The sequence below is a fragment of the Notamacropus eugenii genome, chromosome 3 (genome assembly GCF_028372415.1).
Source record: "Notamacropus eugenii isolate mMacEug1 chromosome 3, mMacEug1.pri_v2, whole genome shotgun sequence".
NCBI lineage: Eukaryota > Metazoa > Chordata > Mammalia > Diprotodontia > Macropodidae > Notamacropus > Notamacropus eugenii.
In genome coordinates this window covers 89,425,511-89,443,532 of record NC_092874.1, presented here as the reverse complement: position 1 = coordinate 89,443,532, position 18,022 = coordinate 89,425,511, and the positions used below count along the sequence as shown (strand labels likewise).

General features: G+C 35.0%; 1 protein-coding gene and 1 long non-coding RNA gene across 14 annotated transcripts in view; one reads left to right on the top strand and one right to left on the bottom strand.

Annotated features, from left to right (window-relative positions):
* Nucleotides 1–18,022, top strand: part of RBM33 (RNA binding motif protein 33) — a 178,356-nt gene that overhangs the window by 16,926 nt on the left and 143,408 nt on the right. For all 12 annotated transcript variants that reach the window (XR_011976745.1, XM_072652119.1, XM_072652116.1 and 9 more), the window contains exons 2-5: nucleotides 1,170–1,248; nucleotides 13,703–13,751; nucleotides 15,803–15,879; nucleotides 17,619–17,931. Coding sequence is in view for 11 of the 12 variants with exons in the window: in XM_072652119.1 (XP_072508220.1) it covers nucleotides 1,170–1,248; nucleotides 13,703–13,751; nucleotides 15,803–15,879; nucleotides 17,619–17,931 (518 nt within the window). In the remaining variant the exon portion in view is untranslated. The remainder of the gene's footprint in view (nucleotides 1–1,169; nucleotides 1,249–13,702; nucleotides 13,752–15,802; nucleotides 15,880–17,618; nucleotides 17,932–18,022) is intronic.
* Nucleotides 1–18,022, bottom strand: part of LOC140532945 (uncharacterized) — a 77,791-nt gene that overhangs the window by 2,103 nt on the left and 57,666 nt on the right. For both annotated transcript variants that reach the window (XR_011976746.1, XR_011976747.1), the window contains exon 4: nucleotides 9,450–9,586. This is a non-coding gene — a long non-coding RNA (uncharacterized lncRNA). The remainder of the gene's footprint in view (nucleotides 1–9,449; nucleotides 9,587–18,022) is intronic.

Below are 18,022 nucleotides of genomic sequence, written 5' to 3'. Positions count from 1 at the left end.
TCCAATTACTTAATTCAGCTAGTGTAGTGGATTGAATGCTGTACCTGAACTCAGGAAGACTCAAGTTCAAATGTGGCCTCAGGCACATATTAGCTGTGTGATACTGGGCAAATCATTTAACTTCTGTTTAACTCACTTTCTTCATCAGTAAAAAAATGGGGATAATAACACCAACTTCCCAGAATTGTTGTGAGGCTCAAATGAGATATTTGTAAAGATGCTGCCCATACTAGGCATTAATAAATGCTTGTTTCATTCCTTCACATTTTGGGTGTTGTGAAATGAGAGAAATTACAGAACTTGATTGTGTCTTGTTCCAAGTTCACTCTACATTATTGACAAACCCAAGGTATTTTTTCCTTATTTCTTGGTCTGACTCCTATTTTAGCTAAACTAACCTGAGGGGCCCCCTCAGGGAATGATGTCTGCTGCTAGTGATCCTACATAAAAACTATACTTTGTTTTATTTTCCAAGCAGTATGGATTTTAAATTCCCTGTTATGTTTGTTTTTAGTTAATAGAGATTGTTTTAATAATGTATTTTTAAAATTTGATTATAAATTATAAATATTACAAAGGTCTATAAATAATTGTATGTAAGTTTTATTTATTTAGAAAAGAAGAAATAGTTTAGGTTTTATATCACTTCTACAGTTTAGAAAGTGTTCTCCATATATTCTCATTTGATTCTAATAACTCTGAGATAGGTGGTATAATTACAATTATCCATATTTTATAGATGAGGAAATTGAGGCTCAGACGGGAAAAATAGGTCACATAAGATAACTAGTTAAGCTAAGACTTAAACTTGGGTCTTATGACTTTAAGCATGCTGTTCTTTTCATTGTACTTTATTTTCCTATGTTTTTTTCTTCTATGTTTTTCTTTACATAGTATGCTTTTCTCTAGTCATTGCCTATACTTATTGATATTGATACCTAATGATGCTTAATAAAGAATTGATTTCCCCTCATAGGACTGGATGCCTTAGTTATTGCCCATTAGTTAAAAAAACTTATATTTGTACATATTCAACTGAAAAGTAAAGAGTTCATGATGAACTTTTTAATAGATTTACAGAATTCTTAATTATTTGTATTAGAATTGTTTTGTATTATATGTCTGTTTTATTCTAGTAAGAACTATTTTTAATGAAGTCTTCTTTGCAGATGACGACTTTGATCAGTTTGATAAGCCTGGTGCAGAACGGTCTTGGAGAAGAAGAACTGGGGATGATGACTGGGACAGGTACTTAAAAAATTTTCATATTCAGATGCTATATGTTGATTAATTTTATGGCCCCTGGCAGTTTGTGTTCTAATGCTTAATAGAAGTTCACATACAAATGAAGTGTTGATTATATACATGTTAATGTGTTCTCTGTAGTTCCTTATGTTCATGTAAACTGTTTTAGTGTGTAGAAGTGACAATATGCTTACATACACTGCACAAATATTCAGTGAATAATTACATGCAAAGTTGTTAAATACAAAATATTTTGAGAGGGAGGGCACTAATGGATGGGAGGGGTGGGGATCTGGAAATGCTTTTTGAAGAAGATGGTACTTAATCTGCATCTTAAAGGAAGAAAGGGAATTGTGAGACTGAGGTAAGGAGAGAGTGCATTCCGTTCTTAGAGATTGACCTACAGCAAAGGCATGGAAGCCAGAGATGGAGTGTTGTGTGAGAAGAGCCGAAGCAAGACCAGTTTGGCTGGTCATAGAGCATGGGAAGGAAAAATAATGCACAATGAATCTGGAATGGATTGTGTAGGGTTTTTAAAGCTTAAAAATGGAGTTCATATTTTGTTCTAGAGGCAATAGGAAGCCACTGGAATTGATTGAGTAGGGGAGTCACATAGTTGTTAGATCTGTGCTTAGGGAAGATTACATAATACATTATTATTTACAAAATAAACTGTTTACAGTATGATACAAAATTACTTAATATAATGTTAATATGTACATCTTAGAGAAACATTAGTGAAGTTTTTAAGTTTAAACTGTGTTGACTGGGTTACTTGGTTTTGTAATCAGGAGTTGGTCATCTTTGGTGTTATTGCCTAAGCAGCTGTTTTTACCCAATCTTTAAGTTTTAGGGGTGTGTGTGATACACATATAATTATATATGATACATATTACATATATGTATGTTTTTTCTTTCTTTTTTTTTTTTGGCAAGGCATTGAAAGTTACGTGACTTGCCCAGGGTCACACAGCTAGTATCAAGCATCTGAGGCAGAGTTTGAACTCAGTTCCTCCTAATTCTGGGGCCAGTGCTCTATTCACTGTGCTTCCTAGCTGCCCATGTATGCATGTATGTATGTATACATACATATATGTACATATACATATATAAACACGTGTATATGAGTGTGTATATATACCTGTATATTATGTGTGTGTGTGTGTATAATTATTGAAAACTGTATATTTTTTGTAGTTACTTAAAAATAGAAGGCAGCATATCATAGTGGTTAAAAGGGTTGACCTTGGAGTCAGGAAGACCTAATTAAATTCCTACTTCTGTGATATACTGATTCTGTAACTGTAGACAAGACACTTAACTTCTTAGTGCCTTAGATAACTCTTTAAGACTGAGTTACAAGAGTTGTTAATCTGTGTTGGTAGAAGGAGTTTCCAAACTGGAAGTTCCCCATATCATAGGTTTGGGCCCCAAACTGTCTAAAACCTACAGCTTAACAATAACATGCTAAATCTTCCTTGATAAATTAATTTCTTTTTTGAGAAATTGTTTGCTCTTTAGATGTAATTTCCTCTGTTAAATTTTATTCCTCCATTGAGTAATAGCTAATAATGTAATGTAAATTAGAACTATACAAATCTCAATACAACTAATACAGTTAGCATTAGATTTTGAAAAGACTTGTGTTCTTTGATAATAAAATGCCTTTTGTACAGCTGATTTATATTTTTTGTGAAACTGATTCATTTTTGTCATATGACTTCTGAGTACAACTTTTATGCCTATCTTTTGGAAAACTGCTAAAGATTGAATGAAATAGTGGTCTTTCCTTTAATCACACACTGGGGAAGGATTTCAATAGCTAATTCAATCCATTCCTGAATAGGAATTCTCTTTATCACTGACCCAACAAGTGGTTATCCAGCCTTTGTCTGAAGACCTCCAATAAGGGGGAAAGCTGTATTTCTGAAAGAAGCCCATTCTAGTATTGGTCAGCTTTCTTTATTAGTTTATTAGGATGTTACATCAAGCCTCAGTTTGTATCTTCACAACTTCTAGCCTTTGCTCTTGGTTCTTCCTTCTGGGACAAAGGAGAACAAGTTGGATCCCTTTTTCATAAACAAGTTGGATCCCTTTTTCATAAATCTGTGAAGAAAGCTATTGTGGTCCTTCCTCAGTCTTTACTTAAAGCGAAAGATCTGTGATCCCTTCAGCCATTTGCTAACGGCCTTGCATTATCCTAGTTTCTTCCTGTTGTGATGACCAATGTCATTCCTAAAATTTGATCCTGAGAGCATAATGTTCCATGTGTGATCTGACCAGAGAAGAATATAGTAAGGGCTATCAACACCTTCTTCTGGAATCTTCATTCTCTATAACCCCTGCCTAGCCAATCAAATACTGCACCTTGTAAATTCTACCTCTACAGTGTATTTTGCGTTTATCTGCTCCTCTCCATTTTCATAGCTTCCATTTCATTTGGATCCTCATCGACCTTTTGTCTAGGCTATTTTAATAGTCTACAAATTGGACTCCTTGTATCAGTTCTTTCACTTCCCCAGTCCTCCAGATTGCTGCCAAAATAATTTTTATAAAGCCCACATGCCACTTTACTACTCAGTTTTCAGTGGGTTCCTCTTACCTCTAGCATAAGATACAAATTATCAGTCATTGAAAGCCCTTCACATTTAGCCTCTAACCTGCCTTGTCAGTCTTGTTTCACATCATTCATATTAGACTGCTTCCTTTTCCTTGAGCTTGGTGTTTCACATCTTGTCTTGCTGTCTTTGCATAGGCTGGTCCCCACAGCCTAGAATGTTCTTCTTCCTTTCCTTCACCTTTTAAAATTAGTGCCTTCATTTAGCCCTCAGCTAATGTGCTAACTCATACAGTAAGCATTTTCTGATTCCCTTCTTCTGTTTAAATATTATCCCCTCAATGAAATGAACTTTTTGAGGGCAGGTACTGAATTTTTTGTTGTTTTGATTTTGTAACCCCCTTTCTGACTCAGTGCCTTGAACATAGTAGCCTCTGAATTAATGCTTGTTGAATTGAATTAAATTCCGAACCTCTACCTCCCATAGGTTGGCTTTAAGTGGTGTCAGCGTTGAATAGTAACGATAATAGTAACTCAAAGCACTTGACATAGATTTTCATTTCATTTTTACAATAACTGTGAGATAGTTATTGTAAGATAGAGGATATCACTGTTTCACAGATGTAGCTGAAACTTAGAGAAGTTATAACTTGTACTCATATAATTCTTTATGGGTAGACAAGGGACTAGAACTCAGGTCTTTTGACTCCCAGCCCCAGAAATGACTGAAATTCACTGTAATGACTGAAATTCACTGTAATGACTGCTTTAAGTAACGATTCTCAGATTTTAGAGGGATATAGGAGAGCTCCTCTCGTTTTCCTAGGTAATAGATTCTCTGGCTCAGTGCCAGAGGTCTTTGAGTAGCACTGAAAGCAGTTTTTTTTTTTTTGCTTAAAAAAGTATTATTTCCATCGAACTGTGAGGTATCACTTAACACATCTATGTAGAATGTTTGTCCCTCAATGGGCTAATACAAGCTTGCTCTAGTTTTGGTTAGCTCTCTTTGTTAGGCTATTACATCAAGCCTAAGTTTGAACCTTTGTTCTGAAGAAATGTCACGCTGAAGACACAGCTCCTTTAAGTATGAAGTTACCTGGTTGAGTAACAGAGATATGTATTGTCTTACTCAAAATCTTCATGTTGACATTAAAATAAATGTTGAATGTAACTTATTCAAACACTTTCACTAATCAGTTGTATTTCATAATGATTTTTTTTAAGGGAGGGGGCAGTTGGTTAAGCCCAGGGACTAACTAGTAGCTAGTAAGTATCTGAGGTTGGATTTGAACTTAGTCCTTCTGACTCTAGGGCTATAGCTCAATCCACTGCATTATTAAATAGTTCCCCCTATTTCAAAATGTTTAAAATTTTTATTGCAAATGGAACTCAAAGCTTATGACCTTCTAAGGCATCTGTATTCTGTTTTTGCTAGTTGGAGAAAAAGGCAAGAATTTGAACTTGTTATGTGCTCTTCTTACCCTAAATCTCCCTTCACCTCCTTACTGTGGAGAGTGGAATGCTCAGGTATTGAGAATTGAGATCTTTTTACCTTTTTAGAATATGTTCTAGGTTGGAAAGCCCTGCTTTATTCAGTCAGGGAATTTTGCATTTGAACTAGAAGATATCCTAATAAAATATGATATCGTTATACTTCTAGGTTTTTAAATACTTTATTGTTTTCTTTTAATTTTATAGTCATTTATTAAATGCCTACTGTGTTAGGCATAAGAGATACAAAAGAGAAAAATGGCAAATTCAACACCTTTTTCTCAACTCTCATCCTTGTTGACCTTTATATAGCCTTTGTCACGGTTGATTACTCTTCTCATTGATATTTTATCTCCTTTCTGGGTTTCCATGACACTACTGTATACTGGTTCTTTCTAATTGTTCTTTTCCAGTCTCTTTTGCTGAATACTTCCTTATGTTGATGATCTTCACATTTATATAGCTCTGACCTCCACTGACTTCTGGTCTCCCGTTATCTTTTGTCTTTTGAACATTTCAGCATGGCTGAAACTCAGCATATCCAAATTTGAACTCATCTTTCTCCCTAAAAGTTCCCCACTTCGCAACTTTCCTGTTAGTCTGGAAGGTACCACCACTCTTGTGTCACGTAGGCTTTCAACTTGTGTATCATCTCCTATTCTTCACTCGTACTCACTCTACATATTTGGTTTATTTTTAACTGTTATCATTTCTGCCTTCATAATATTCCTTTTCTACTCACAGAACTAGCACTCTGGTGCAGGCCCTTAACATTTCATGCCTGGACTGTTGCAGTAGCTTTTAGGTTGGTTTCTCTGTTGAAGTCTCTATCCACTTCAATTTATCTTCCACTTAGCTGACACAAAGAAGTTTCTAAAGTACAGGTCTGACCATGTCACTCCTCTACTCAGATCATGATGAACTGCCTTTAGGATCAAATATAAAATCTTATCTGGCATTTAAAGCTCTTCATACCCTGACCTCTTCCTCTTTTTCTGCCTTCTTAAACTTTATTCCATTCACGTACAATAGGATCACTGACCAACTTTTCCTTACACATTCGTACTCCATTTCCTGATTCAGGACCTTTTCACTGTTATTTCTCATGCCTGGAATATTCTTCTTTCTTCCTTCCACCTTCATCAAACTCAACTTAAATCCCACCTTCTGTAAGAGGTTGTTCCTGGCATTTCTAGTGCCTTCTCTCAATTTATTCTGTGCTTGTTTTGTAGTTGTATAGTTATTTGCATGCTCTATCCCTTTTAGACTGTAAGTTTTCTGAGTACAAGGACCATGTTTTTGCTTTTCTTTGTATTTCCAGTTCATATTAGCACACTGTCACATAGTTAAGTGCTTAATAAGTGATTGTTGACTGACTGACTCATTTGACCAGTGAAGAGGGAAGTGTATTTTTTTCATGTTTAGGAATGTACTTAGTCATAATAATGTCCCGTTTTTAGTTTGAGAGTTTATTTTTTCCATTTATAGTGTCATCATGTACAGTTTTTCTTAAAAAAAAAAAATTCCCATATGTTTCTGAATTTTGTTTCATCTGATACAATAATGTTCTGTTGCATTCATGAACCACAGCTTGTTTAGCTATTCCCTGAGTATGACACAAATTTGCTCCCCTACAGAACTTTGATGATGTTGTCTCTCCCTCCAGTGATTCATTAGTTATTAATCAGAAATTCCTTGTTCCCATCATATTTTCCATCTTTCCAAACTTCCTAATCTTCAGTTTTGTTCATCTCAACCCCTATAGCAAGGCAATCCTATTTTCTATTTCTCTTTAATTGGTCCAAGAGAGCTATTCCTCTTCAGCCCATACCTTCCCCCCATCCTCTCAGCTAAGGTCTTTGCCTTGTAAACTTGTACTGTTTGGTACTGAAAAAATAAAAGCCATCAATCTTGAGGTCCTTTTTTTTTTTCTACATCTCAAAACCCCTTCACATGTCCCTATCACCTGCTTTAATTCAGTGTCATGAAGAGGCCCTTCTTACCAAGGTCTAACTCTCTACATATACCCTTATACCCTCACCATCTAGCAGATTGCGCTTACAAATCCCCTCTTAAGTTTTGCTGTTATATCTCTCCCTATACCCTAGAAATATGTCTATCTCCTCCATGGTTTTTTCTTTTTAGCATATTTTTATTTTTTAAATATTTCTAAATTACATGTGAAATTTTTTAACACTAATTTAAAAAAAATTGTTAAGTTCCAAATTTTCTTCCTGCTGCCCTTTCCCTATCCGTTGAGAAGGCAAACAATGTGATATAAATTATGCATGTAAAGTCATGCAAAACATTTGCTGTGTTGCAAAAGAAAACATACACACATACCCACAACAAGAAACATAAAGTTGAAAAAATATGCTTCAATCTGTACTCAAGACTTCTTCAGTCCTCTCTTGGGAGTTGTCTTGATCAAAGTAGCTAAGTCTTTCGAAGCTGATCATCGTTACAGTATTGCTGTTACTACGTACACGGTTCTGCTCACTTCACTTTACATCAGTTCATATCCTCCAATCTTAAAAAGCCCTTACAAGATCCTACTGTCCCCTTAAACTGTCATCCTGTCTCTCATCTCTTTCCCAGCTAATCTCCAGAGTTTCTACACTTAGCTTTCTATTTCCTTTTCTCCCATTTCTCAGTCCCTTGCAATCTGACTACTTTCTCATCTTTTCATTCAACTCTTTGAATTTCCAAATGGTCTCTTAATTGCTAAATCTTATGACATTTTCTGTTTCCATTTCTTTTTGTACTCTTTGTAGCACTTGACACTGCCACCATTTTCTTCTTTTAGATACTCTCTTCTGGGTTTTAATGTGTTGTTCTCTTGCTTGTCTACTTCCCTGTTTCCTTTTCTGGTTCATTGTAGTCATAGTTCACGTTAGCCCCCCCCCCCCCCCCCCCCCCCCGCCCCTCCCCAATTTTGCATATCCTGGGCTATCTTTTCTTTATACACACATTCTCTCAGTGATCTCTTTAACTTCCACAGGTTTGGTTGTCATCTCTATGCAGAAGTCTTTCTTTTCAGTCTCATACCACCAACCACCTATTAGATATTTTTAAAAAAATTTTCTTTGAAAAAAAATAGGTAAAGAAGGCATGACAAATGTTGTCTTGATACCTAAGTCAAAGAGAGTCAAAACAGAGGACGAAATATATGGAACAATTACCCTAATAATTATTGATGCAAATATTTTAAATAAAATACTAGCAGGAAGATTACAGCAATATATCATACAAATCATACATTTTGACCAGGCTGGATTTATACTAGGAATGTGGGAAAACTGTAAGTATAGTTGACCATATTAATAACAAAAACAACAAAAATCTTAAGATCATTTCAATAGATACAGAAAAATTTTTTTTTACAAAGCACAACATCCATTCCTTTTAAAAACATTAGAAAGCATAGGAATGAATGGAGTTTTCTTTAAAATAAAAAGTATCTATCTAAAACCAAGAGCAAGCTTTATCTGTAATGGGGTAAGCTAGAAGCCTTTTTAGTAACATCAGGGTAAAGCAATGCTATCTTATCACCATCACCGTTTAACATTGCATGAGAAATGCTAGCTGTTGCAATAAAACAAGAAACATTTTGAAGGAATTTTCAGAGACAAAAAGGAAACAAAACTATCATTTTTTGCAGCTGAGATGATGGTCTACTTAGATAACCCTAGAGAATCAACTAAAAACCTAATTGAAACAGTTAACAGTATCAGCAGAATTGTAGATTGTGGCATAAACCCCATGCAAATCATCAGTATTTATATATTGCTCTTTCATTGTCCCCCCTTTTTTTGTTCTTGTTAACTTCTGAAATTTGAACTCTCAAATTTACGTAAATGAAATTCTTGTTGGACCTTTTTTCTGGGGCTGAGATCTGCATTCTACAACTGCCTGTGGCACATTTTGACTTGGATTCCTCACTCATAGTTCAGATTTCATACATATATATATATAAAACTAGGTTTACTATCTTTTCTTAGAAGTTGGTTGGTGTCCATTCTTCAGTATTTCTGTTTTTCCTCACCCATACTCCTGTTTTTAATATCTTGAACCCACCTTTAACTGTTCACCTCATATCTAATCACCCACCAAATTCTATCAGTTCTACATCCAGGGTATTGCTCAAGATTCTCACCTCTTGTATTCATATTACTATTGCCATAGCCACTCATTTGGACAGCGTCATTTCCTCTTTATTCCTAAGTTTTTATTGATGCTTGGCTGTTACTACATTTCCCACTATATCGCTCATTTTCACTCTGTCTAGAGCTCCTATGGTAAATGAAAAAAGAAAGATTAAAAGAAATCAATTTAGTAAACTCAACCAATTGCCCAACTAAGTCCACTAGTACATGTTATATTTTGTTTCTGCAGAGTATGGAGGAAGGTAAATTTTTATGCTTCTGCATTGGTGCCATTCTAGGTCATTATATTGATGCTCCTCAGTTTTGATTTTTTTTTTTTTAAAAAGTTGTTATCCTATACTGTTTTCCTATTTCTTTTTACTTCATTCTGTTTCATTTTATGTCTTCTCAGACGTCCCTGTGTTCTTCATATTTGTTCTGTCATATTGTGAAGTAATATTCTATTACATTTATGTTCTACGAATTATTTAGCCCCAGTCAGTAGGCATCTACTTGTTTTTAGTTCTTTGCTACAACAAAAAGTGTTTTCAGTGTGTTTTTTCTATTTCTTCTCCTTCCTTGCCATCTAGAAACTTTTCTTCCTTGTGCATAGATATGATTATATCACTATTATTCCCTCTCACCTACCAAGTAAAGGCCACACTCTTTAACCTGACATTCAAAACCATCCTCAACTACTATCCTTCCTTTTCTCAAAAAAGCCATTGTTGAAGATTTGTTTGATTACAAAAGGAGGTATGCCATTCCATAGATTCATGGTGGGGGTTAATGGATGAATAGCCCAGGTTCTACATTAGTGCTCCCTGGGGTATATAAACAATAACCATGTTGTCTGCTGGGACATTGTCCTCAAGGACACTTGGGTCACAGTTTTTCTCTTTTCCTGAACTTGTGTCTTTATATTAGGGGATTTTGATATACATATTTGGTACCCTCTCAAATACCCTACTTTCACAGTTCCTCAACTTACCAGTCTCACATGACCTACTTTTCCAACCTATTTTAGCCACCCACAAAGATGGATGGTCACAATCTTGATCCTGCCATCATTCACAAATGCACCATTTCTTTCTCTGTGAACTCTGAAATTCCCTTTATCTGATAACAGTCATTGTCATTCCACTTTTCCCTCTTTCTTGCAAGACCAAACCCTATTTTTTGTTCTCATTGGGACCTCCAGTTATTTGATTCCTCCTTCTTAAGCCATGACTTCTGCACTAACTACACTTTCACTTCCCCGTATTTACCCTTAGTGAACCATTTCAATTCTGTGCCTTCCTCTTGAGTTCTTTTGTTCCCTTATTGTATCATTGATTTTGTTCTTCAAGCATCAGCCTTAGGTCACTTCCACTAACCACTGCCTTTCTTCCTACATGTATTGCTAAATGAAGTTGGAGAAAATCATGAAACTATTGATGATGTCCACTGTAAAATGATACTACTGAACTTCACCTGGGGTCTCCTTATGGCAAGGCATTCTTTTATACTTCCCTAATTAATTTATTGTCACACTCATTACATGTGCTCTCTCAGACCTTTTCATTCCTCTTCAGACAACCCGTGGCTCTCCCTCCTTCTCAGCTGAGAACATTGCTACATATTTTTTACTGAAAAATTGAGGCCATTTTCTGAGAGCTCCTTTTTTTTCCTCATCTCATGTCACCCAGATATTTCCTGCTGCTGTCTCCTCCTTCACTGCTGTCATGAAGAAGTGGCCCTCATCCTTACTTTGGTTAAGCCCTGTCTAAATGCACAAGAGATCACCTTCCATTCCATACCATCATCTCAGACACATTACCCCCCTTCATCATCCTCACCCTCTCAGTCTTCTTTAATCTTTCCTTGTCTACTGGCTGCCCCCCTACTACATACAAACATGTCCATGTCTCCTTTATCCTCAAAAAACTCTCACTTGATCCATTCCTGCTAGCTATTGTTCCATATGTCTTCTCCCTTCTGCAACTAAACTTTTTATGAAGACTGTTTATAACCAGTGCTGCCTCTGCTTCCTTTCCTCTTGTTCTCTTTTTAGCTCTCTACAGTCTGGCTTGCAACCTCATTATGCAGCTGAAACTGCTCTCCCCAAAGTTACCTATAATCTCTTACTTACCAAAAATCTAATGGCCTTTTCAGTTCTCATTTTTTTTTAACCTCTGCAGCTTTTGAGCCTGAGTCATCTACTTTATACCCATTTCTTACTAAGCTTTCATGACCCTACTGTATCCTGGTTTTCCATCTGAACATTCCTTCTCAGTCTACTTTGCTGGATCTTTGTCTAAGTCATGCCAGCTAAAAGTTGGTGTCCCCAGTGGCTCCGTCCTGGTCCATCTTCTCCCTCTGTACTGTTTTTCTTGATGATTTCATCAGCTTCCATGGATTCAGTTATCATCTCTATGCTGATGATTGTTAGATCTACTTATCCAGCTCTAACCTCCTAACTTGTATCACTCATTTTGTATTAGGCATCTCAAACTGAGTGTCCCATAGACAGGCCCCCAATTGAACTAATTATATTTCCTCTTAAAACCACCCTGTCTTCCCAGTCACCCAGACTCATAACCTAAGTATCTTCTGTGACTCTAAACTTTAACCACCCATATGCAATCTATTGCCAATTTCTGTCAGTTGTACTTTCTTAAAATCTTCTTAATGCATACCTCTATTTTGTCTTCTTAACATTATCTTGCCCCCTTCTTTCTCTTCTGGCACTGCCACCACCTTGATGCTCTCCTTCTCCCCAAACTGCTGCAATAACCTGTTGGTTGGTTTCCCTGCCTCAAGTCTCTCCCAGCTCTAGTCCGTCTTTCACTCAACTATAAATCAAATTCATTTTCCTATAGCACAGGTCTGACCATGTCACCCAGAGGGGTGGCTCAGGAAAGCTCAGGCTTCATTGTCTCCTTATCACTTGCAGGATCAAATTAAAAAATCCTCTGTTTGCCATTTAAAGCTCTTTACAACCTGGCCACCTCTCCTGTCTTACTATACCTTACTTTTCCCTGCATACTTTTCTGATCTGGGGACACCAGTATTATATTCTTGCTTTTGTATTTGAGTTAATTTGTGCTTTTTGTGGTGAGTGGTAAAGAAGAAAAGAAGCATTTAAACTTCTCTTGTGTTCCAGACACACTGTGCCAAGTAACTTGCAAATATTATCTCATTTGATCTTCACAGTAAGTCTAGAAGTAGATAGTATTATTATCCCCATTTTACATTTGAGGAAACCAAGGCAAATAGACATTAAATGACTTGCCCAGTTTGAGGCTAGATTTGAACTTGTCTTTCTGACTCCAGGTCCAGTGATTTATCCTTATGTGAATCTCCCCCAGGTGACAATGCTTCTTACTACTACAAAAAAAAAAACAAACCCATCTCATTCATATTCTCTCTGTCTCTCTTTCTACACACACACACACACACACACACACACACACACACACACACACACACACACACACACACACACACACACACAAATTCTGAGAGGGTAATGCTGGTTAATAGTTTAAATACCCTATCTTGTATATTTCATTTTTGAAAAAGTGCCCAGAATATAATGTTGTTAATTGTTGTTGTTGTTTACAATTTTCAGGTAAAGAAAGTGCAAAGTAAAAATGAGCAGTTCTCACCATTCTGTGTTCAGACTTTATAGATTGTTAATCTAGTCATTGTCTTCATTTTATATATGTAGAATCTTTGACCAAGAATAAATTACCTAAATTTATTCTGTTGCACAGAGCCAGGACTAGAAGGAAAACTGATTGCTAGCTCATTACTCTTGGTATTGCACTATAATGCTACTTACCCCCTCCCTAAAATGTGGGACTACACATTTTATATGTATGTCAACAAGTCAATCACCATTTATTATGTTTATTAGTATGCATATATATCTAACAGACTTTATATACACACATGTAGGCATATGTAGGGGTGTGTGTGTGTGTATAATATATGTATGTATATACCCACACACATATACATCTATGTATGTGTGTATACACACACACACATATGCACCTACCTATACCTATACTCATTGTTGGAGAAGAGCTGAAAGACGAGGTAAGAAAATCTATAAAATATATCCTAATCAACATTATAAAACCCAAACTTTTGTATAACCCAGTATAAGTCAGGGGTTAAGTCTTATTATATAATGATGGTTTATAAAATAAAAACTATAGTGTCTTGAGATGTTTTATTATAGAAACAGATTATTGACTTTACATTTTTTCCCCAGTGAACTTGAAGATGATTTGCTTGGAGAAGATTTGTTGTCTGGCAAAAAGGTGAGAAACAAGTGTTCCTTTCGAAAATGAGTTCTTGAAGGTTAACTTCTTTTAAATAGTGAGAATCACTGTGCCATAAGGATAGAGGATTGTCCTTGGAGTCGGAAAGGTATCTCTGCTCCTTCTTAGCTATGTGACTCTGGGCAAGTCATCGATCTCCTTCTCTGTGTTATAGACAACTTAATGCTCTGAGTTATGGAACAGTTACTTACCTAATTTGTTCAAGAGACTTTAGTCACTGGGAATTCCCTACCCTGATGAAATCACAGATCTGGACTCCCTTTCCCCCCAAACAAAACTGCTGAAGTCATACTATAATAATGTATATAAAGCATGCCTTCATGAAAAGCTATTTGTAAAACTAAATGTGGAGTATTAACTAATTTCATTTTTTGACAAGGTTACTAGAATGATAAGGGATATTCTTTAGATATAGAAAAACCCCTGCAAAGCATTTGACGTCTTTCACTATACCATACTTTTGGGCAAAATGGATATATTTATCCTCATGTGTGATAATATATATAGATTTGGAACTGAGTGAACAAGGAGTCATAAAATATCCAACTCTGCACATTTGATTCTCAGATGAACCCTGATCCTTCTTGTGAATCCTGCTTCTTCCTACTTTTTTTTTTTTTGGAGGGGGAAGTGACAATTGGGGTTAAGTAAGTTGCCCAAGGTCACACAGCTAGTAAGTGTCAGTTGTCTCAGGCCAGATTTGAACTCAGGTTCTCCTGATTCCAGGGCTAGTGCTCTGTTCGCTGCACCATCTAGCTGTGCCTTCTTCCTACTTGAATTGTTTACTATAGTTCCATTGGTATCCTAAACTCAATGTTTGGGATCCCAAAACAAATAGTTCTTATCTCCCTGAAACTTAACCCAACTTAAGTTCCTTATTATCTTTGTCTTTTCTCTTCTTTCTCATCCTCTATATGTTGTCAGTACTTTGATGAAGTTCTTCAATATCTAAGGACTATCCCATAGCAATGTCGTAACCTTGTCAGATATAGTATGATCTTGCATGATTTGCTCCTGATGAACCCATGCTGGCTTTGAGTGAACATTGCCTTCTTTTCTGAGTAATCACAAACTATCCTTTTTATAATATATTCTAAAAATTTGGATAGAGAATCATTCTAACACAAGTGGAAGAAAGCAGCAGATAATGAGGGTAAAACTCCTGAAAGTTAGAGATGTTCCAAAACCTCATAACAACCATTTGCTTAGTCTTGTCTTCTATTTGTGTAATATCTTTGGAATGCTCTCCAGTCAATACAATCACTGTCCTAGTTCAGACCATCACTCTTAGCTGGACTGTTTAATTGCTTCCTAATTGATTTCTCTGTTTCAGGTTTTTTTCCCCACCTACAGTCCACCTTCTACAATGCTACTAAAATAATCTTGTTAAGGTCATAGCTGACCATCCAATATCCCCATTCAAAAACATTGGGTTACTCTCTGTTCAAAAACATTGTTTTTGTCTCTTTTTTTGTCTCTTATTTAAGACACCCCAAATCTGACTTCAGCTGACTTTTCAGCTCCATTTGTACGATTGCCTCACATCATCCTGAAATGTACTTTCCTAAACACCATGTTTTAGAATCTTTATCTTTCTTTTAGACTAGACTCAACTATCAACTACAACTTCCTATAGGCTTTCCTAATCTCCCTATTTTTTCCCTCCCCTTTCCAAACTCTCTTCTCCTCTCCTTCTAATTAGATTGTGCCACATGTATTTGTGTATGTGCTTAGTCTCTTACGTGGAAATTAAAACTTAATAAGAGCAAGGATTGTTTCATTTTGTCTTTACATTCCAAGTGAGTAGGCAGTTTCTTGTAGATGGGATAATAATTTTTGAATAGGTTTGAATGCCAACATAATGCCTCAATGTCTGGCTTCCTATGGAACCTAGAAATTTGTGATTTATATACTCATATCACATGTTTTAATTACAAAATATTAAGAATAATGTAATTATTATAAATTGGTCATTTTTGTAATGTTTCTTTATAGAAAGGACAAATATTAATAAATTTTTTTTCATCCAGAATCAGTCAGACTTGTCAGATGAAGAACTGAATGATGATCTTTTGCAGAGTGATAATGAAGATGAACTAAATTTCAGGTACCTTACTAATCTCAGTTTTTTATGTTTTCATTTAATTTGAATGAAGAAAAGAGTACATGTGTTTATATGTCTACATACATTATATACTTAAAATTGCATGATGTATTCATATACTTATTCATACATGCTTGAAGAGTTTATTCTGATGATTGTGTCTAAATGGTTATTTTATATATTCTCTAACATATATATATAGTCTACGTATATCCATATTTATGTAGTATATCTAAAATAGATTATTTTTTTAAAATTAATGAGATTTTCATGTTGAATTTTTTTGGAAAATGAATGAAAATCAACAAAGTTGTGAAATTTTTGACAATACATATAAGATACTGTTGTCAGAACCATTTAATATAAATTGTGGCTAATGAACAGTGATGGTTCTTTCTTAACACCTTTCTTTATTATTTTAGTTTTATTTCAAGCATGAACATTTTGAAAATGTTCCTTTGGATTCGTAATTTGTTTTGTTACGGTCATTGTTATCTTGGAATCTCCTTTTTTAATTTGTTGAAATACTTTCTAGGTATCTATGAGAAATTGAATTATTAGTATGCTCTGATAAAATGAATATTTGATTATTTACCGCTTTTTTGTTAATTTCTAAGGGAAGAGTCTGGGAAGAAATTTGACATTCAGTTGTTAATACAGAAAAATAAATCCTATTCATTGTACTCCCGTGTGTTTCTGTTAATTTTTGTCATCATGAGTGTATTTTAAATCATACTTAACTGATACAGTTTAGTAGATATTTAAATAATTTTTTGCTTGAATATTAACGTGTTTTTCAAGCCAAGTTACTTTTTTTTTTCTGAATTTCTTTGGTTTCAGAATTTGTTTCAGCATTGTTTAAATGGTATATTAGGTCATGGTATGGAGTTGAAGTCATTCATATTTTTAAAGTATTAACTTTTAAAGTATTAACTTACTTGTAGGATTTTTTGGATTTTGAATTTTCTCCTGCCTTAATTACTTGATCTTTCATGATTCTTTGCATAAAATGATTATTTTGTGCTTGTAATAATTTTGTTATCACAATGTTGAGTGAAATGAACTGATTTTCTGAGCTGAAGATTATCTTACTATTTTTAACCTTGGGTATGCTCAGAAATTCATTTTATTACAGGTAAGTTCTAAAACACTTGGAAGTTTGTAATAATAGATATATTATAATAGAGAATTAGTTACTATGTAAATCCTACACTTAAAAAATTATGATCAGAAGTATTTAAAATAAAAATACTTATTTTTGTTAGTAGAATAGTATATATATTTAAATTTCAAAGCACTTGAAAATATGTAGTTTTAGCAATTTACTTTTTATTCTGAAAAGTTGAAATTGCTTTTATTTTTTCCAACTACCGCTAAGGATTTTTGCTGTACATATCTGTTAGACCATCTGGTTGGTTTGATTATCTTCATCATATAGCCTGCAGCTGATGATAAACTGAGTGGAATGTATGTGTGAGTGTGTGTGTGTGTGTGTGTGTGTGTGTGTGTGTGTGTCTGTGTCTGTGTGTCTGTGAGAGAGAGAGATGGGTTTATTGAAATGAATTATACAATATGTGAAATTTTATTTTAAGTTATTACTTAAGGAAATATTAATCATTTCCCTATTCATTGTATTAAATTTTCCCTAGCTATAGTTTAAATCTTTTTAGCAAATAATTGATAAGCTTCTTGTGTTAGTGTCTAATTGTATGGTTCATTTTGTGTATGTTTGTCCACTCTAGTTCTCAGGGTGTCACAATTAGTCTTAACACTACATCTGGCATGGTTACATCATTTGAACTCTCCGACAATACTAATGATCAATCTGTAGAACATGAATCCGAATATGAACAAGGAGAGGATGAAATGATTTATCACAAATCTGATGGATCTGAATTGTATCCTCAAGACTATACTGAAGAAGAACAGTATGAAGGCCATGATGCTGAGTTGACAGAAGACCAAATAGAATATGTCGAAGAACAGGGGGAGGAAGAAATTGACAATGATGAAGTGCTAGACATTGAAATCAATGAACCTCTAGATGAATTTCCAGTGAGTCTTTTTCTTTTGTACCTCCAAAGATAACATTTCTTTCCTTGCATAGGTTTTTAGACTGATTTGAAATCTATTTGCTTCCCTTGGG